Source organism: Exserohilum turcica, assembly GCF_000359705.1.
Source record: "Exserohilum turcica Et28A unplaced genomic scaffold SETTUscaffold_7, whole genome shotgun sequence".
In the NCBI taxonomy this organism is placed as follows: Eukaryota; Fungi; Ascomycota; class Dothideomycetes; order Pleosporales; family Pleosporaceae; genus Exserohilum; species Exserohilum turcicum.
Genome location: NW_007360288.1, coordinates 1,364,307 through 1,382,820, shown reverse-complemented (window position 1 = coordinate 1,382,820; position 18,514 = coordinate 1,364,307). Strand labels below are relative to the sequence as shown.

General features: G+C 52.2%; 7 protein-coding genes and 1 non-coding gene across 8 annotated transcripts; 5 read left to right on the top strand and 3 right to left on the bottom strand.

Annotated features, from left to right (window-relative positions):
• The first annotated feature begins 33 nt into the window (after window positions 1–33).
• Window positions 34–1,650, top strand: SETTUDRAFT_165599 (uncharacterized protein). The gene is made up of 3 exons (XM_008032248.1): window positions 34–137; window positions 250–719; window positions 769–1,650. Exons 1-3 carry the CDS (start codon window positions 84–86, stop codon window positions 1,337–1,339), a joined length of 1,095 nt encoding a protein of 364 aa, XP_008030439.1. The 5' UTR covers window positions 34–83; the 3' UTR covers window positions 1,340–1,650.
• A 158-nt stretch (window positions 1,651–1,808) lies between these two features.
• Window positions 1,809–4,610, top strand: SETTUDRAFT_142127 (uncharacterized protein; the record flags this gene model as incomplete). The annotated part of the gene is made up of 5 exons (XM_008032247.1): window positions 1,809–2,335; window positions 2,493–2,621; window positions 2,672–3,302; window positions 3,690–3,802; window positions 3,859–4,610. 5 exons carry the CDS (start codon window positions 1,809–1,811, stop codon window positions 4,526–4,528), a joined length of 2,070 nt encoding a protein of 689 aa, XP_008030438.1. The 3' UTR covers window positions 4,529–4,610.
• Window positions 4,611–4,900: 290 nt separating this feature from the next.
• Window positions 4,901–5,645, top strand: SETTUDRAFT_156985 (uncharacterized protein; the record flags this gene model as incomplete). Its single annotated transcript, XM_008032246.1, has 3 exons — window positions 4,901–4,914; window positions 4,982–5,122; window positions 5,222–5,645. 3 exons carry the CDS (start codon window positions 4,901–4,903, stop codon window positions 5,643–5,645), a joined length of 579 nt encoding a protein of 192 aa, XP_008030437.1.
• A 1,826-nt stretch (window positions 5,646–7,471) lies between these two features.
• Window positions 7,472–8,960, bottom strand: SETTUDRAFT_165596 (uncharacterized protein). The gene is made up of 2 exons (XM_008032245.1): window positions 8,847–8,960; window positions 7,472–8,799 (listed from the first exon to the last, which is right to left on the bottom strand). The coding sequence occupies exons 1-2, from the start codon at window positions 8,941–8,943 to the stop codon at window positions 7,574–7,576; spliced, it is 1,323 nt and encodes a 440-aa protein (XP_008030436.1). The 5' UTR covers window positions 8,944–8,960; the 3' UTR covers window positions 7,472–7,573.
• Window positions 8,961–9,597: 637 nt separating this feature from the next.
• On the top strand, window positions 9,598–9,696 carry SETTUDRAFT_t73. Its single transcript has one exon. It is a non-coding gene; the product is annotated as a tRNA-His (tRNA).
• Window positions 9,697–10,574: 878 nt separating this feature from the next.
• Window positions 10,575–11,754, top strand: SETTUDRAFT_23376 (uncharacterized protein; the record flags this gene model as incomplete). The annotated part of the gene is made up of 2 exons (XM_008031865.1): window positions 10,575–10,627; window positions 10,677–11,754. 2 exons carry the CDS (start codon window positions 10,575–10,577, stop codon window positions 11,752–11,754), a joined length of 1,131 nt encoding a protein of 376 aa, XP_008030056.1.
• Window positions 11,755–12,010: 256 nt separating this feature from the next.
• Window positions 12,011–12,483, bottom strand: SETTUDRAFT_23375 (uncharacterized protein; the record flags this gene model as incomplete). The annotated part of the gene is made up of 2 exons (XM_008031864.1): window positions 12,011–12,400; window positions 12,457–12,483. The coding sequence occupies 2 exons, from the start codon at window positions 12,481–12,483 to the stop codon at window positions 12,011–12,013; spliced, it is 417 nt and encodes a 138-aa protein (XP_008030055.1).
• A 3,734-nt stretch (window positions 12,484–16,217) lies between these two features.
• Window positions 16,218–17,897, bottom strand: SETTUDRAFT_44034 (uncharacterized protein; the record flags this gene model as incomplete). The annotated part of the gene is made up of 2 exons (XM_008031975.1): window positions 16,218–17,130; window positions 17,287–17,897. 2 exons carry the CDS (start codon window positions 17,895–17,897, stop codon window positions 16,353–16,355), a joined length of 1,389 nt encoding a protein of 462 aa, XP_008030166.1. The 3' UTR covers window positions 16,218–16,352.
• Window positions 17,898–18,514: the final 617 nt, after the last annotated feature.

The following is an 18,514-nucleotide window of genomic DNA, read 5'->3' as shown; positions in this document are numbered from 1 at the left end:
AATTCTGCTTCCTGACAACGACGGACGCCCAACGTTGACACTCTTGCCGGACTCTCCGCACGACGTACTCTTCCGAATCTACGATGGCGGACACTCAGAAAGATGCGCTGTTCAAGTCAGTGCAGATCGACGCCCTGGTACGTAGAAAAAATGCACCAGCAGCACCCCACTGTGCGCCCCGCCATTGTGCAATCGACATGTCTTTGTATACGTTTGCCGCAACTGCAAGAGGCTGACTTTGGCTGCTAGGTTGCGATCAAGATCGCCACTGCGAGCGGAAAGGCGTTCCCCTCGATCGCGACCGGAAGCATTGTGGGCATGGAGAAGAACGGTGTCCTGGAGATCACAAACTCTTTCCCCTTCCCCGATGTATCTCCCGCACAGGCCGACGGACAGAACGAGACGGCCGCCAACCTCGCGGCTGCTGCTCCCCGCGCCAAGCAGAACGTCGCCTACAGCAACGAAATGATAAAGTTCCTGCGCGAAGTGAACGTGGATGCAAACAATGTGGGCTGGTACACCAGCACCAGCATGGGCAACTTTGTCAACCTGAACACAATCGAGAACCAATACTTCTACCAGGGCCAGCCGAACGAGAGGACTGTCGCCTTGGTCTACGATGTGAGCAGGAGTTCGCAGGGCACTCTTAACCTCCGCGCATACAGACTATCGTCTTCGTTCATGTCTGCTTACAAGGAGGGCAAGTTCACCACTGAGAGGTATATACGCACGAGCTGAAGGCCTGGGAAAAGAGGCTAACAAGCACAGTCTGCAAAAGAGCGGTCTCCGCTACCACGATATTCTGGTCGAGCTCCCCGTAACTATCCACAACTCGCATCTCCTCACCTCGCTCCTCCACCAGCTGCCTTCGAGTGCGCCAAAGGAGGAGCTCAAGTTCCCGCCCAACCTAGCTGCCCTGCAGCAAGACCCCAACATCCCCCAGCCACCGCTCTTCCCGAACTACGACTCGCTCGATCTTTCCATCGACCCCTTCCTGGAGAAGACGTGCGACCTGCTCCTTGAGAGCATTGAGAACCACCACACAGAGATCAACAACTATCAATACTACCAGCGATCCCTTGCGCGTGAGCAGGCTAAGATTACGGCTTGGCAACAAAAGCGCAAGGCTGAGAACGCTGCGCGCACTGCCTCTAAGCAGGCGCTCCTCCCGGAAGATGAATGGCAACGACTGTTCAAGCTGCCCCAGGAGCCGAGCAGATTGGAGACGCTGCTCAACTCGAGGCAGGTGGAGCAGTACTCGAGGCAGGTGGATGGATTCACTGCGGGCGTCACGTCCAAGATGTTTGCGGTTAAGAGCAATCTGCTGCCCGGAGAGTAGCGGGTGGCAGTTCTGGTTGTGTTTCATGATAATGCTTCTCTTCGTCACGGCATGGGCATGGCGTTGCGGGTTAGCGATCCCTGCGACGGGACTGGGTTTGATCTTTTTAGATGGGAGAAAGCCGGTGGATACGTGAAGAGACATGTGTAGCGTTTGCTTGAGAGCGGCGATGACAAAAGTTGCGAGTGCGGCATAAGCGTCGAGTCCAACCACGACTCAGCAAAGCGGGTGGATGCTATTCTAAGCTTGCGGCACGAGGATTGCCACATACAGAGCTGAATTAGACAAAGACGCAATCAAGACACCCTCGCCACGCTGCCCCCAGTGCTCTGCATGTGAAGCGCGCGTGTTTTGTTCGTTGCCTGACGCACCCGCACGAGGCTGCTCACCGGGTATCGGGAACGTCGGTTGAGCTGCCTCTCTCACGAAAACGGCTTGGGCTAAAGCAGCGTCCAACACCGGCGCCATCATGCAACAAGCCTCTTCGCCTGTCCTCCAGCAGCAGCTGCGCCTGCACCCAGGCTCCCTCCAGACGCTCCACCAGTCTCCAGACGGAACGCTATACCCTCCGCATCAGGTGTTGCCCGAGCTCCAGAACCTCCACAACAGCGATGTATACCAACAACAATACGCCCTGGCCGGGCCGCCCCAACCACCACCGCCGCCGCATGGCCTGCCCGTACACTTTGAGCAACGCGGGCTGCCCCCCTCGGGCCCGTATGCCCAATTCCAGGCGGCCAATTACCAACATGTCACGAGTCCGCGATTCATGAACGCGCCGCCTCCCCCACTACAGGAGCACGCGCAGCACTATCATGCCTCTCCGCCGCAGACGGTGCGAGGGCCAGTTCAGCAACTCCCTTTCCCACCGCCTGCACCACCCGCGCTCCCAACGACACACTCCCTGCCGCGCCACGTTGAACAGGGACCTCCCCAGCAGCAGCCACCGCCCCAGCCACAACCTCAACCACCACCACAACCGGACGGACGCGACGGGTATGTTGGCATTGGCCGCAGTCTTGAGACCGTGTCGGGGCGACCCGCTGGCATAGCAAGTAGTCAAGGTGCCGCTTGCAAGCTATGCCAACTGCTCCAGGCTCGTTTGACGGCGCGTGCTGCTGTTCTATAGGAGGGTATGCTAATTGTACGACAGGGATGATGCCCAATTGTCGAACCATGGACAGTTCCAAGGGCTCAAGCTTATTCCAAACCCACCAAACTTGGACGAGTGGAGGGAGAAGCTGTTTCACGTGGACGAAATGATCACGTTGACTGAGGAGCAGTATGATGCTCCACACCTATTCCCGGCTCTGCTTTCTCATTCGAATCTAGATTCCAAATGTACTTCCCACACATCGATAACGTCTACTCGCACCGCTCGACGCAGAAACACAAACGCAACCGCTTTGTATCGCATTACTGGGACTGTCGGTTGAAGGGGCGGCCGCCAGGAACCAAGAAGTCTACAGACCCAGACAAGAAGAAGAGGAAGAGGATTGCACGAGAGCGGGATCTGTGTGATGTCAAGATCAAGATCACAGAGTTCTTTGATCGGCAAGAATATGAAGAACAGCTGGGACACCGGCCGCCAGGGACCGAGAACGATCCACCGAGCCCCATAGCAGCACATGCACCGGTGAACACAGGTCAGAACACGAACCCGAACCCGCAATTCTTTGGGCAGGGCCCTCTACTGCCGCAACAACCCGCTGGAGGCTGGGACATGCCTCCAACCATGGGCGGTCCGCCGGATATCAACATGCAGCAATACACATCGCCAACCGTTTCCCTACAAAAGAAGTTTTACACTGTTCAAAGAGTAAATGGAAACGGTGGGAATGGCAAAGGCGATGGCGTTGCTGGACCACACAAGCACACCCTTGAGGAGAGCGATCGTGTCAAGAAGAATAGTGTCATCAGATGGCAGATGAAAGTGGATAAGGATGATAAAAGAAAATCACAGGTAAGTTTCGCGTTTTTGTTCAGCCTTGCCGTTCTATCAACTTGCCTAGCCAGTATTGATTGCAACAACCATGCACCATGTCAGTGAACCGGGTGTATACGTCATCTTGATGCTAGAGGACCCCCCACCCATCACTCTATGCGGTCTTTATTCCATTTATATGTTCACCCCGTATTCATCCCCAAACCTATCCTTTGCACAATCAGCCCGCCATTAATGCGATCTGCTCTCCGTTCTATTCCCGTAATTTCATTCCGCGCACCACTTTCCCATTCCAATTACCCCATATTGTCTCGAATTACTCCTTTCCAATTCATTCATTCACCTGGATTACAATCCCAGCGACAATTCACTGCGTCTGTACACACAATGACCGATACCAATCAGGGCGGAGATCCTTCAAAGAAGACATACCACAAAAAGGCCACCGGCAATGCTTTGATAACGGTAAAGCATCATTCGAAAGAAGATGAATTGAAGTTGTATGGCAGTGCATTCTGGTAAGTCCGGCACGATGGTTGTATGACGTCATATCCATGATGCTAACATAACGAAGCCCCTTTGTACAGCGCGTGTGGATATCACTGGAGCACAAGCAAATACCCTATCAGTATATCGAAGTCGATCCTTACAAGAAACCGCAAAGCCTCCTCGACGTCAACCCACGTGGTCTTGTTCCTGCAATCAGGCACGGCCCGACGTGGTCGACGCACGAATCCACTGTGATCATGGAGTATCTTGAAGATCTGCATGTCGGACCGCCTCTCCTACCTCCGGATGCCCAGGCTCGCGCTACATCACGCCTCTGGACGGACCATATCAACCGTAACATCATTCCGTGGTTCTACAAACTCCTCCAAGCCCAAGACCAAAGCGACCAAATCTCTCATGCGACCGAATTCCGCAACCAAATCGGAAAGCTTGTCGATGCCGCTGACCCTACCGGTCCGTTTTTCCTTGGTCCCCAAATCTCTTTTGTAGATGTACAGATTGCGCCTTGGATCCTCCGACTACGAAGAGTTATGAGCCCCTATAGAGGATGGCCCGAAGCCGAGGAGGGGAGTAGATGGAAACGATGGATTGACGCGATCGAGGCAGATAGGAGTGTGAAGATGACTACAAGTACGGATGATCTTTATCTGGACAGCTATGAGAGGTATGCAGAGAATCGTCCGGGAACAAGTCAATTAGCAGATGCTGTCAATAGTGGAAGGGGGCTGCCTTGATCACAGGCATTGAATTACATGGTGATAAGATATGTACATAATAATGGGTTGTTCGACTGATAGTTTGAGTTGGCGCCATGCAATGCAACTGTTTAACAACATCTAAGTATGGATTTAACCGGACATGAATTATGGAATTGATATGCTTGCTCTTCTCAAATCCTCAAGGACTTATGAACTTGAGCACAGCAGAATTATGAATGCTTCCCGAAAAGGCGTGGCGATCAAACAAGGGTCGAGCGCGCGAGCCCTGGACAACCCACTAGCGCGTACAATGAGGGGCACCGCGGGGCATACACATGAACAACAGCAAGTCTCAACACCCGCAAGCACACCCTAATACCCCCACAACCTGCGCTCCAAACCGTCACCATGTTCAAGAAAGAGTAAGAGAGAGCCTTCATACCCCACGTGGCTGCGCAAAACACCAACCAGACCTAACAACAAGCACAGCATAACATCGGGCGCGAAATCCAAAGTAAAATCCAGCGCGCAACGCGGCATCCGGTCCAAGGTGCTCGAGGAATATCCCAAGCTGGAACCCTACATTGAAGACATACTGCCCAAGAAGGAGCAATTGGATCTCGTCAAGCTGTACGGTGCTCCCCCATTTCACTGCTACGCAAGCACACGGGCGCCGTGCTACGGAGACAAGGGGAGATGCTAACACGAGAGGATGGATGGGAAATGCAGACCAGACCGCGTATCGCTGTACACGCTCAACTCGACGCCGCTGTTCTTCCAGCACATGGACGATGCGCTGCTGCCGCACCTGACGCTCGTGCACAAGTACCCGTTTGCATTCAACCGGCTGCGCATCGACCGCGGCGCAATCCGCTTCGTGCTCTCGGGAGCCACGCTCATGGCGCCGGGCCTCACGTCGCCGGGCGGCCGCTTGCCGGGGCCAGAACTCAGCGACGAGGATAAGGAGCGGTATGGCGAGGAGGAGCTCAAGGAGGGTGCTGTCGTTGTGATTGAGGCGGAGGGCAAGGAGACGGCGTGTATGGTTGGGGTGCTTAAGATGGGCACGGATGAGATGAAGAAGGTTAAGAAGGGGCAGGCGTGTGAGGCCGGGCATTATCTGGGTGATGGGCTGTGGGGTTTGAAGTTGGACTGAGGGAGAGATGCGCAAGGGCAAATCAAGTGCTGAGGCGATGGAAGCACGACCTATGGTTGACGTCTTTCTTTTTGTTTCTTAAAGCAGCAAAAAAGGACGCTGGAGGAGGCGGTATGCTCGGATTCGAGAAGCGGAGTTGGGCCTGTCAGCTTGCCACACAAACAAAGTCCTTTGAGGCTCTGCCTGCGAACGCGCCCCGGGAACGCGTCTAGGTGGTGGGTACAAGTGACAAAAGTAGTGGCCTTTGAGTAGGCAATAGGAATTTGCAGGTGCAAGTGAACATGGTATCATTATTTTCCTCCTCATGTATGCTCTACGCCAATGTTGCTACCGCGAATCTAATACGGGCTGGTGGTTTATTGCGAGGCGCCTCCTGCTCCTCGGCCAGCACCAGCACCAGCACCTCCACCCATGAAGTTGCGGGCCCTGGTTTTCGTTAGCTGCAGTCATAATTATGCTTGTTTGGTCGACTTACATCTCAGCCAGGCTTGGATCGTTCATGAGCTCCTGGAGGTTGGGCATGCCGCCACCACTACCACCACCGCCGCCGCCTCGTCCACCGCCACCACCAAACTGTTGAGCCATCTCTGCTATTCTTGGGTTGTTCATGAGGTTGCTCATCATGTCTGGGTTGCTCATAAGGTTTTGCGCCATTTGCCTCATCATCGGGTTCTGCATAAGACCCGCGAGATCGGGCATACCGCCGCCTCCACCTCCACCAAGCATACCGGCCAGCGAGGAGAGGTCGGGCATACCACCACCGACTCCGCGAGTCGCATCAGCAGCGCCGACATCACCGCCCTCTTCTTCCACCTTCTTCTTGGCCGTCTCGTATCCCCTGCGCATGACTTCCGAGCCGCCACCCTCTGCGTCCATACCGGCCTTGTATGCCTCCATGGCGCCCTTTGCATCGCCAAGCACAAACTTTGCAAGACCGAGACGTGACCATGCCTTGGAGTAGTTGGGGTCGGCAGCGACGGCCATCTCAGCGTCCTCCTTGGCTAGCTCATGCTTGCCCTGACCCGAGTATGCGGCGGCGCGGTTGGAGAGGTAGATGGGGTTGAGCGGTATGAGTTCGAGGGCAGCAGTGTAGTGCTTGACGGCCGATTCGTAGTCCTTCTTCTTCATCGCCTCGTTACCCAGGCCCTTTAGCCTCTCGGCTTCGTCCTTGTTGGGTCCTCCGGGGCCTGATGCATTGGCAGCAGGTGTCTGCGGCGTTGCTGGACGAGCTTCCTTTGCAGATGAGCCTCCTTCGGTTGTAGCAGTCGTCTTTCCCTTGAGCTTCTCGTAGACGTTGTAAATCGCGAGCAGGTTCTGGTCGCCAATTGCGTCCTTCTTCGCCGCCTCGTCGGCGAGATCGACCTTGAAGGCCTCGCTGATGCAGTTGGCAGCAACCTCGAGTTGCTCAGCATCGTCGGGAGCGACCGAGCCGTCCTTTTGCGACGTCTGCAGGAAATCGAGAATCGCCACCGCAAGGCGCTTCTTCGATTGGAAAGCCTGTGGTTGTCAGTCGTGGCTTACTTGCATGGTGTGGGGCACGTTACCATGACGGCGTTGTGTGTGCTGTCTGGAAACGCGTCGCAAGCTGGCTAATGCGTTAAGTGCACTATTTTGCCCTGGTGGTATGTCCTGGAACACGCGCGGGCGGTACAGAGATACTCGCTGGTTGCAGATGTGGTACTAAGTAAAGTATATCGACTCGAAGCTTCCTTCGGGCTATTGGCGGGGCAGCTAGCCAATGCCAAGCGCTATCTCACGTCCTAATGACGGCCTGGGGACAGGTGACACGTTTTGAACAAGGCGAATTATATTCAAGGTCACATGGTATCATTCACGCCGCTGATGCTATCATGGTACAGGTCTACTTTTACAGATCCCACTGCTATACAAAGCAAGATAGAAGGGGAGAGGGTGGAATCTACGAGCGCTTACTCGTCACTCAGTCCTTCCCAAGCACCCTTGGGCTTTTCCTTTGTCCAAAGAGAGCTGAGCAGAGACTTTCCTGCTGGGATGGGCATCGTCTTCGCGCGCTCTTCAACCTCGGCGTCCAATGCGAAGCGTCTCATGCGCCCCGCGATCCGCGGGTCAAGCACCATTTCGTCTAGCCAGACCCTCTCCTTTGTCTCGCCTTCTTCACGCTTTCGCGCACTCTTATGCCAGTCTGGCTCTTCGTGGGCAAGCAACTGTTGCTGTTCTGACTGCTCGTCCATTTCTGATCCTTCACTTGTAGTCTCAAAAGGTCGGTACGCACCGAGAACTGCAGCTGCAGTCTCTCTGCCAATAGCATCCGCCACCTTTCGCTGGTTCAAAAAGCGGTACATGCGAATTGGAAAGTTGAAGAAGCCGAGAAGATGTGGGAACGGAATGACTGCCGAAGGACCGAGAGCTTGTGGGCAATTCGGTGAGAGTATGGCGTTCTGGTATTCGGATGCCGCAATAAAAGGCGGCGGCTGTTTGTTCTTTTTGGGCTTCTTCTCTTCCTCTTCCTTTGGCTTTTCCGCGTCTTCTGGTTTGGGGGAGTCGGCGGTTGCGGTAGGAGATGCGTCATCGGCTGGAGCAGGCGTAGTACCAGCGCTGATAGATTCACTCGCTGGTTCTGGCACTGGCGGAGCATCCAACGGACCAAGCCAGCCCTCATGTAACCCTCGAACATATTCTTTCCATGTGTGTCTTCCGATGATGATATCCCCGCCTGGGCCACCCCACTCACTAACGCCTGCTCTTTGCCTGAGGCCTTCCAGCTCCTCTGCGAGACCTAGCTCCATCGGCTCAGCAGTCGCCTCTCCCTTCCTCCTTCTCAGCTTCCGTATCCGCTCTGCCAAACCGGCTCTGACATCTCCTTCTCTTCGTCCCTCAATCGCATCCCAATCTAGCGCTGCTGCGACAAGAATAGGCTTGACATATTGATGGAAGTGATCGCGAGCGGGGACCAGGCCATCCATCGGCGGCGCAGAGAGGTATATAGTGAGCTTGCGGGGCAGCTGATGTGGGTCGAGCGGTTCGTGGGCAATGTGTTCTACGACGGTTGCCCACTTCTTTTGTATGCGCCTTTTCTGGCGGCGATCGTACATGACGGCGGCAGTCCATGATCCAGTAATGGAAAGGAAGATCATCCAATTGCGCGACGGTAGCTTGAAGCGGAAGTTGGGCAGACCTAGGCTTGTCAGTTGCGAAGTCGCACCAGGCAGATGAAAAAAGTACCCATCATCCGCCAGACGGGATTCGGGGGCCTGGGGGGCTTTCCAGACCCGGTTGATGCCCCGCCAGCAGGCGAGGCCTGCGCGTCCGGTCCGGCCATGGTGGTGTTGGCTGCGATGGCGGTTGCAGCGTTGCTGGCGCGTCCAAAAGTTTCCCAACTAACTATCGGCAAAAGCGGAATCAAATCGGAACAGCCACCGCCGCCAAATCTCAGCCCCGACACTGCCACTGTTGGAATAAAACAATATCACCACAAGCATCGTTTTGCGCCATGTTCGTGAGAGCATGCATGCAAGTGTACAGAATTTTATTCGGGACAAGTCGGAAAATACGTGCTGCATAGGTTTGCGGTGACAGCAGTTTGCTGGATACCTATCAATGACAACCTGTCGTAGGGAATCAAAGCCCTAGATAAGCGATCTTGCATATACAGTGATGACCTGTGAATTTGGTCGGTCTCTCGCGCATTCCAATCGAAAAGGGCTAGTCCTCCTCATCGATCATGCCTCTGTCAAAGACATCAATAGTCGAAACTTCAAGGTTGATCCAATCAATGCATATACTGGAGACTTGTTTCCCAGAGCTCTGCTGAATCTATAGACCCGAAATTGGCTAGGGCGGGCGCAAAACTCATTACCCCGCTAACCATGAAGCGGGTGGAGTGTACAACCCGACCTGTGGCAGCGCCGCAACATCAATATTTCTTGCAATATTTACACTGCTACCCCAATTTTCGCCATCAAAATCACCATAAGGTGGTATGGTCTAGTGGTATGACGTCGCGTTGTGGCTGGCGGACACTATGTGTCCCGATCCAGATCCGCGCCAGCCTGGGTTCGAGTACGTTTTACCACAAAATATTATGGCAGTCCTGAGACATCTAACATGTCTACAGTTCCCAGTACCGCCAAATTTGCGACATTACTTTTTTTTTGCTCCCAGTTCGGCCCGGACCTCGATCAGGAAGAGGCAGGGTGCTGGAGTTGTTTTTTGTTTCACCCTAGGTGGGCACGATGAGGGGCAACGCATGCCAACACCTTGTGAAGACACCTTACCTGGCTATGCATTGGATTTGGACAACAATTGACAAGCAAGCCAGCAGTGATCATGCCCAGTGTTCAGGTTGGCTACCCTGAGGTAAGCTGTTTTTATGCGAAATCAATTTCAAATATGTGAAGGTAGTGACAAGCATCTATGGCGCAGAACAGGTGCTTTGCATGTAAATAGTTGTTGCAGCTTTAGCTGAACATTATAGTCGAGTTGGTCATTCCCTACAGCATGCAGCCATGCTCCGCGGGAGGTTTTAAGTAGGGACATCACATCACATCTACAGCTTGCAACGCGTCCAAAGAACGCAACACTCACTAGCTGAATTAAGGTCTCATCCGATTGGCTTTTGGCGCGTGAGCATCGCGTAATATATACACTAGTCTACTTTAGTAGCCTGCCCCCACCGCGACTTCTCACCACTTCCGCGCCGGCTGCCCACCACCAAGGCTTCTCACCACCACCACCGCGGCTGCCTAATACTACAGCTGTTCCTGCATCTGCTATTGCAATTGCTATTTAATCTCATATATGGGAGCATCAATTAACAGCTAAAGCGGCTTCTATTTTGATGCCACTTTACAAACCAACATTTGTTTATCATCTCGTTGTTCACTCCAACAACCTTCCCCTGGATGCTGATGAAGGAATGATCAAAGTTCAAGCATCCGCTAAAATCACATAATGTCTTCCATATCAGATCATGCGCAAGAGCACGCAGAACAGCAGCTTGTACAGTGAGCATTGTATCCGAACCTACCCCTTCTCGACTAACCCCGTGAGCAGAACCATTCTAGAGCGCAAGCATGCCCTGTCTAGACTAAAACCCGAAACCCCGCACTCAGAGGTACTGAGTTGCCACCATGACTGGGCGGATAAGTTACATGCGGCCATTCTCAACTACATGCGCGACGCCAACACGGCTCTCATAGCACGCATCCTCAAACTACCGCGCGAACTCCGAGACGCAATCTACATGTACCTCTGGGACTTTGAACCGGATAACGATCCCAACGCCGCGCTTCTGGAGCATTGGGGTGCCTTTGACGATGCGTGGTTCTACAAGAGCGAAGACGTGAGCAACTCGCCCTGGCTCGACTCACCTAAAACGATCGAGAGGCCACCGTACTTTGTTGACAAGGCCTTTATGGGACCGGTAGCAGCCCGAGAAATCCTCGAGTGTTTCAGGGATGTTGTCGGCAGGGATCAGCGGCCAGATGACTCAGGTAATCTTCCTGACGATCAATGTACAATTAACGATTTATCCATACTGGATTTCGTCACGAAAGACGTGTTTGGTGTTGGCATGACAATGGAAGAGCTGACGCGCAATTTGAACATCAGCATCCAGTTCAACGCCGACTACATGTTCGAGCCAGAGTCACTGGAAGAGATGCAGAACAGCATGGCGTCCACTAGGGGTTCGAATATTGGCAAGCGATCGGAGTTTTATGCTAAGCTCAATGGCTATGCCACGGCATTTATCGGTATTCCGGCTACAAACCGCATTATTACTGCTGATGAGATTACCTCGGATCTCTATGTTGGACCCAGGCTCGTTACTTTGGAAATATTCGACGAGAGTGATTGTTCTGACAGTGCTCTCCCCGATATATCATCACTCGTCGTACGCATGTACAAAGGGCTGAGGGCAAACGGCTTTGAAGTCAACATACGGTGCTTATGTGACTTCATTCAGTTGAACGTGCAGTTTGAAGACGACGTGTGGGGGTGGACAGATGCGGATTGGGAGAATAAGCTACCGGGGAAGGGTTGGTTTGCAGATTATTTGGAGGACTCGGTAATTGAAACTCGAACACGTGTCTGGTTACAGCTGCGAGAATACTTGTTCGGGAATAACTAGTAGTTGTATTGCCGCCTCGCATCACGACTTTGCAGGGCGATTGGTAACAACGATCGGATTTTGGTGGTGGTGCCTTTTTCAAGAGTGTGTGTAGGTTGGGAAAATGCGTCAATCTTCTTTTGTATGTGTAATACTGGATACAACTCGACTTGAGTATCTCCCACTCAAAGTAGCCTCTCAAAAAAAAACATAAAACTCCGATTCTCCGCGAATTTTTACTCCGGGTTGGGGATGATGCTGCGACAAAAAAAAAGACTCAGTCGTCTTCTGGATCGGAAATCAAGATGCGGTCGAGCGGGATTGCGGTGCTTTTTTCATGTGTCCTTGTGCGCTGAGCGGCGTCTAGAGAGTGTTTGGGCTCCTCGCTACTCCTGCTCGCGGTGCCACTTTCGGTCTCTTCGATTTCCATGCCATTGCCGCTCTCACTGCCGCTGGAGGCCTCGCTCTTGTCTATACTGGAACTGGTGCCGGTTTTCGTGTCCCTGAATTTCGAGGCAAACTGCATGAGCATGCTGCCATGGGTGATTGTCTCAACAATGTCGCGTGGTTCTACGCCGGCCCGGATTCTGCCCAGCGTCTCGGCGGCATCTTCGTACGGCAGCGACTTGAGCAGCTCGAACAGCTGCTCCAGGTCGTGGTGCCTTCGCTTCGTTTGGGTGATTTCAGTCTCCTTGTACTGGCAGCGGCTGTCGCGAGACGCACATTCACTGCAGCGAGGACGGTCACCATTGCACTAGAAGAGAAAAAAATCATTAGACCATGTTTCTCTGCCGCTGTGGTGGTGAATAAAGTGACCAAAGCCAATACCTTGGTTTTGCGAGCCCTGCAAGCTGCACAGGCTAGGGAGACGCGGGATCGCTTGGACTGTTTGGGGCGAGGTTCGGTCCTGGGAGCAAATGCGGGGAGAAGAGGTCGAAGAGGTCGGGCCGCAGCACTTTCGCCTACAGGAACTGGAATCGACTGTTGTGATTGCATGCCACAAGCCACAGACTGTGATGATGACTGAAGAAAACGCTTGTTAGCTCAAGGGGACTGAGCTGGGTATCTGGCCAGAAGAAGGAATGGTCGAAGAGGGCCCGGCAGAGCCTATATGCGAACACAACGGCAGGGACAGAAACCCGCGGATGCGACTGACTCCAAATATGAACATGAGGCAAAGACAGTGGCCCGACGGTAGAGAAGAGGAAAAAAATCACCGCAGCTCTGGCTGTGGCAGTGGATGGGCTCGGGCGAGGATGACATTTGAGTGTTTGCCCTGTCAGATGATATTGTTGCCCGACGAGCTCGGCTGGCGAGACACGGCCCTGATATGGTTTCGTTTCGAATTGCTGGATTCGCCCCCGTTTTCTCGCTGGCCCTCGCAGCGGCGTGCATGCGCGCGCACCGATTCTGTGTGTAGACAAGCCGGCCAGCTACCCGCCAATCACCATGGTCACAACAGTTGTCTTTGCCACTCACCCTGCCCGTAGTCACATCTTGCCTAGAGCCCCGACGGCTAATGCACCCGCTAGGCCCGATTGGGCGGAGATGGGAAAGTTAAACGCGCGGAATCCCATCATCGCATGTAGACATGCGTTTCATGGCCGCCCTGCATACGTCCATGGCTAACTCACCCGCCCTCCCGTATTGGCCAAGTGGAGCCGTTGCCACAGTGGAGAGAAGGCGTTATTGTTGCCGTTTGCTGTCGTCGAATTGACATGTCCGCGTTGCTGTTGACACGCTTGCTGTGTACCCAACAGGTTTTGATGAGACCAGTCGACCCAGGAATCCGGCAGGGAGTGCGCTACCTGTAGGTAGTATGAAAAAACAATGATTTGATGCGTGTTAGCCGAGCATATAATGATTGCCATATGACGGGCAGCGACATTCTCCTCTCCAGCATCAGCCCGTTGCAAGCCATGGAGAAGACACGACTTCGGCTCCAATGCGGGGTCCGCGGCGCCTACTTGGAAACTTGGAACATGGGCTTCCGCTCGTGCGGTGTGGTACGCAAACCCGTAGGCTGTAGGTGTACGAGGACGCATTCCACTTGTCGCATTGCATCGTCGTCCCGTCCGAACCCTGATTGGCCCAGGCGACAGCGAGCATCCGGAGATACCAACACTAGACGGAAGCATTGCGTAAAAAAAGCATAACATACCCGATCCACCATGCTCGGCATGCCTTCCGCGGAGTTGCCATCGAGATCTGTCACTGTAGTGCACATCCGCCTTTTCTAACGCGCCGAGACAGCCGTAGCACCACTTTGAGTTTGGCGGCGAAGCAGGAACGGTGTGGAGGAAATCCTGTGGCGGTGTTGTTCGCTTCCCGTACCCTGCCAATCAGAACTTGCGGCTGGTGGCCAGCCACGCCTTGCCCTGCTAGCCGAAACGGGAAATCCGGAGCGAGACAACAGGTGCACTTTACCAGTACAAGTACACCTATGTGATTGCTGTACAGCCAGTGGCGTTGGGTCAGCAATAGCATCAACGGCCTTGCGCGCCGAAGAGACATGGCAAAGAATGTCATTGTAAGTGTAAAGTTGGGGGCAAAAACAAGATTCTCGCTTGTGCCAAATGCAGAAAAAAGAAAAAGTCTGTTTCGCAAAAGAGTAAGTGCTAGCGATGCCGGATCGACGTTTCGACATTTTACTCCCTCGAGTCTTGGCATCCTATAGCATGAGGCAGCCGAGGTATTGCACACCATCTAACTAGTTTTGAGAGGCGAGAGCATCTAGCCACTAGGAGACATGATTCATTCCTGGGCCCAGCGGCGGACTGGGGTTGGGGCACATTATTGAACCCGATAAGTTCGCACCTGTCAAATCTCGATAACTCCTCTTCCAACATTTTAATTCCTAACAAATCTGCTTTCATATAGATAGAAAACAGCTTCTTCAGAGTGTGTACTGTAGTATTTTAAGCTAACACTGATTTAGCATAAAGTAGCTACAAGGACTTCAGATGTTATCAGTCTAGGAACCAATCAAGAGACAGCAACTCCTAAAATGTATTTGTATGGATGCGTGCAAAGACAAGCATATAGCTAAAGCCACCTTGGGATACTATGAAAGAGGGCCTTCTAGGTGGTAGCCGTATTGCACTCTAGCCTCAAATTGTCGCCAACTCAGACTCCACATCAGCGCTCGTGTCCGTATGAGCAGTCTGGTGGAAACGGGCGCGTTTTAGATGGATTTGATGGATCCAATGGTGGGTACGTATCTCCACAATTTTCTATCTTGCAAATCGGCAGGCACCGCGATCCGCAACCCGCCATGCAGTTACAATATCCAGTGATATCGCAGCCGAAAGCATGGGAGGACCCTATATCAGGCTTTGTTATTGGTTCGCGATACGACGCGCGAGAGACTCCAGCAAGAGCAAGGATAAGGTGAAAAGCAGTGAAACGCATCTTTGAGAGAGGCAAACAAGGGGCTTGTTTGTAGCAAATGATGGTAAAGTTGTTAACAATGTGTCGATGGGAAGATAGAGAATGTGTAATCAAGGATAACAGCAGTGCATATTATATAGACTTCCCGCTTTGAGTTCACTTGTCCACGGTGAGGCTTGTGTTTATCTCATAGCACCAAGAATACTCCTTCACGTATGACTGATCCTAACCGTATCAAGACTAGCGTAGAATAAACTCTTCCTAAAGTAAATTTCAAGGGCTTTCTCGACGCTGCTTTTGTCGTGATACTCTGCCAAAGGACCTAAGAAAACAACCCTCGGGCCCCCATCCAAGACCCCTCAGTTTAAGAGAGCTACAGGACTCTACATAGAGTATATAGTCTCCGCCTGAACTTTGGGACAAACCTCAAGGATTCCTCTTAATTCATACCATATCGATATATTTGCTCCTACCTGTGAAACTACGTCACAGCTTACTGTGTAATTATCTCCGACGACAGCCGAACTTAAAAAAGCGGGGGACGGCAGAGCACGCTTCTGGCACGGAACGATCGTTCATCTTGAATGTATTAGGCAGAGTAGTGAGACATCATCTCTTAAGATAGGGGGGCGGGGGGCGTGCTACCTCGATAGATCATGTGGTTAGTCAAGTATGCAGTAATACCGAGAGACACCGCGTGGTTTGGCACCGGAAATGAAAAACCCCCCGATGACCGTCTCCGTGCGCGCAATGTGTGCATTAGAAATGGTTTGCTACAGTGACTAAGGCGAGATATATCCTAGCTATTGGATAAAGGGATACCTAGATATTTGGAAGCCCTCTTTCAAGCCAGCTACCTATCTGTATACTATACATTAAATCAGCACTAGAATGGATCGAAGAACGTGAGGAGCTAGGAGAACTAGGAGAGCCAGCATAACGGAACGGCTCGAACAACTCTAATAGCATGAACAGGGTCACTGCTGACGCTGCACCCCTTCGCGGCCCTGTCATCGGCTCATGTCGTAATATTTGTAAAGAGCTTACTACGTAGTACTTTTGATTTCTTTATGCAGACATTGATTACGCTTACCAGCAAATATAGCTAAGTTATAGTCGGCTTAACGGGAACAATTTAAAAGTATCAGGGTCGCTCAGAAGAGTGTTCATGGTTCATGTCGTCGCAGTAAAGAAAAGCCCATGTGAATACCTTCCTTGGAGGTATGCATCTAGTGCCAGTTCACAAACGCTTGGTTCCACCTGATAATCTGCTCGTACCATTTAGAAAAGACGGCCCATTCCACTTTCTCAGGTGCAATCAGCGCCGTCCCGTGTGCATCCTCAAGAAAGAACTCGTCGTCGAAGAAGATTGGCGCCCACACGCTCTCGTCGAAATATTCCTTGATGCCCTGACTGACCTGCTCTCGCCTCTTCTTCTTCTTCTCTGAAGAAAACTTATGAAACAGTGTTTTGGCAACGCTGCCGGCTGGCCCAAACACAAAACCGACAGTGGGGACTCCGTTGAGAAAGCCAGACATAACGTCAATGAGCAGATCGCATTTGATCTCCATGTCCTCGTCATTTTCTTTCGACCGCAGGAAGTAGGCTTGGATTCCAGCAAGCAATAAGCCTGCATGGCAGCCCAAGTCCCGGCTATACCTGTACAGCCGATCCTCTTTACTTTCCTTCTCTTTGTTTTTCTCGTCTGTCTGCACAGGATTCTGTCTTGCAGCGTCGTCATCGTCGGCGTAGTAGTTCTCCTGGAGATATTTTGCCCGCCTTAGAGTCCCGAACAGCAAGTCATCGAGTGCACGTTTACACGATGATACCAAAGCTTTCTCCCTCCCAACTCGATCGTATTTTCCAGACCAAAGCGATCTATCGGCCCTTAGCTTCTGTGGCTGCAGTTCCTCGGCATGCTCTAGCGTGGTTGCAATAGCAGTAGCTGTCTCTATAGCTAGCTTTACTGGCTGTTTCGCGCGATCGTTCTTGTCAATCCGGGCTATGCTAGAAATAAGGCCGCAGGTCAGCGGATATTCTTTGATGATCCGATGCAGCATATTCAACTCCCCTATCTTCTCTTTTTTAGAGAGTCTATTAGTTCATGGCGGATTCGTGAATAGTCCGAGTGAAGTAACAACATTGCAGCTCGTGCATACGTACTGTCTGACAGTGCAGTGAATCAGAGTAGGCAGCTCTGTCAACGTGATGAAAGGATAGCGAAGGACAAATGACAGCTCAAGAATGGTGTCTGGCGTAGCACATCCAACCATCTCAGCAAAAAGATCACGAGTATCAATATCCTGCTCGTCTCTCAATGCAAGATCGATAATGAGTATTGCAGCATAGGAGAGTTCCGCCTTTTTATCAATCCCCTCGTGCTCACCCCCCGTCTCTGACTTGACTGTTCGAATACTCAAATGCATCTCTTTTTTGGGGTATATTTCCGTGTTCGCAAGTGCTTTTAGAAGAGCCCGTTTCTGGTCTCGGTCGAGAGACATTCCAACATCCTTGGCTTTGATACAAAATAGGCTGAGCTTCCTAGGTAAACGCTCACCCTTCCACAAGGACCCGATACAGCTTTCCAACTCTTGGGCATCCCTCAAATCTACTTCTACATCGGATTCGGATGGTTCATGTCTCTCGCGCTTCGTATTACCCAGCCACACTTTGAATTTTCCTTTCTGTGAGCTGGGGCGGGTTTGCTGTACAGGGCGGCCTTCAGGAGGAAGTCTCTTCCTGGAACTCGCGTGTCTTCCTGAATTTACTGGCATCTTGGTGTGAATGAATATCACAACGGTTTTTTGTGATGTATAAGAGGGGACGAAAAGATCAAAGGTATACCAAATGAGACCATATTGCGCTTTAAATCGTGCGAAAGCTTACTGTTAGTGTTGGGCGGAAGCTGCTTGACCTAATTCAACATAGTCCGCATGAGCTAGTTCAGCTGCTGCAGGTCATCATCCGAACATGGTGAAGCGACATGCTCCTGCATGATACACAACCACAACCCAATCATAGCGGCTGGCAACTCTCATCATGCCTGAATTCGGAGGAATCGATAAAAAAGAAACCGGTATTCTTACGTAGGGTTCGTTTTGGGCACCAATCAGTCCATAGCGCCAGTTGGTCTTACTGGACGTGTCCAGTATGCTTTTGCCACATCTACATACTGAGGCTCGGTATACCCGAAGGCAGCAGGTAGCGAAGATCACTTTGATGTGAGATAGGAAGAGGGGCCAATAGACCAAGCCAGTCGGGGTACTATGTGCAATATCTAAATACTCTTGTGAAACTCCATTCTCCCCAATCCAGCAGTTACAACTGTCTGGTGGTGTTGAACTCATCTAATGGTGGAGCATTGCATTGCCTTTAGAGGAAAATGACGGTC

What these genes read in the sequence shown, in the direction of transcription:
- SETTUDRAFT_165599 (XM_008032248.1), top strand. Translation starts at nt 84, where the DNA reads ATGGCGGACACTCAGAAAGATGCGCTGTTCAAGTCAGTGCAGATCGAC. An exon ending in CAGTGCAGATCGACGCCCTG is followed by an intron (nt 138 to 249) that starts GTACGTAGAAAA and finishes TTTGGCTGCTAG; the next exon opens with GTTGCGATCAAGATCGCCAC. An exon ending in GGCAAGTTCACCACTGAGAG is followed by an intron (nt 720 to 768) that starts GTATATACGCAC and finishes TAACAAGCACAG; the next exon opens with TCTGCAAAAGAGCGGTCTCC.
- SETTUDRAFT_165596 (XM_008032245.1), bottom strand. Translation starts at nt 8,943, where the DNA reads ATGGCCGGACCGGACGCGCAGGCCTCGCCTGCTGGCGGGGCATCAACC. An exon ending in TCCCGTCTGGCGGATGATGG is followed by an intron (nt 8,800 to 8,846) that starts GTACTTTTTTCA and finishes TGACAAGCCTAG; the next exon opens with GTCTGCCCAACTTCCGCTTC.